Below are 644 nucleotides of genomic sequence, written 5' to 3'. Positions count from 1 at the left end.
TATACATATATATATATATAGTCATAAAAACAAAGTTTTTTTAATTAAGAAATGTGTCAAGTGTCATAATCTACCGTCTGTATTCATAAATTAAGCCAAAATATAGACTACAAGGGATACAAAGTAATAACTGATTTGTTATTTTACTCTCAGTGTTCCTGTAAGGGACAGTCAAGCCCCATATCATCGATTTACATTGACTGTTAATAAATAATCTGAAAGGCTTTTATGTATTTAAAAAAAATAAAAAATACAAACTATTTAGCAGTGATCTCATACTTTAAAAAGTTACAAACCCAAGGTTGGCACGGGCTTGTCTAATGTCTAAACGTAATACAAATGTCGCCTCACAGTGCGTGTGAATATTTCAGCCCAGCACTGCACAGGACAGAAATGAACAGACTCGATCACACGTTGAGTTACCGATTCATCACAGGGAAACATGAAAAACCTTCTCTAGTACTTACTTTTATCAAAAACGGTCTTTATTCGCCAGGACCGGAGACTTCTCGAAGTTTCAAGTTGACTTTTATGCTGTCTCACCTGGTGCAGGTAAGAGAAGTTAAAAGCGATGGTGTACACTTCCGATACACCTGCCAAACCTGTTTACTTTAGTCTTAAAGGACGCGTAAGGAAATAAAGCC

The 644-nt window shown here is 35.6% G+C and overlaps 1 protein-coding gene across 1 annotated transcript in view; it reads right to left on the bottom strand.

Moving 5' to 3' along the window:
• Positions 1 to 644, bottom strand: part of LOC107733179 (SH3 domain-containing YSC84-like protein 1) — a 31392-nt gene extending 30748 nt beyond the window's left edge. The window contains exon 1 of the mRNA XM_016544723.1: positions 468 to 644. Coding sequence (XP_016400209.1) covers position 468 — 1 coding nt within the window. The 5' untranslated portion in view covers positions 469 to 644. The remainder of the gene's footprint in view (positions 1 to 467) is intronic.

Source organism: Sinocyclocheilus rhinocerous, unplaced genomic scaffold, assembly GCF_001515625.1.
Source record: "Sinocyclocheilus rhinocerous isolate Xijiao unplaced genomic scaffold, SAMN03320098_v1.1 scaffold8, whole genome shotgun sequence".
In the NCBI taxonomy this organism is placed as follows: domain Eukaryota; kingdom Metazoa; phylum Chordata; class Actinopteri; order Cypriniformes; family Cyprinidae; genus Sinocyclocheilus; species Sinocyclocheilus rhinocerous.
This window is presented reverse-complemented; position numbering and strand designations above follow the sequence as displayed.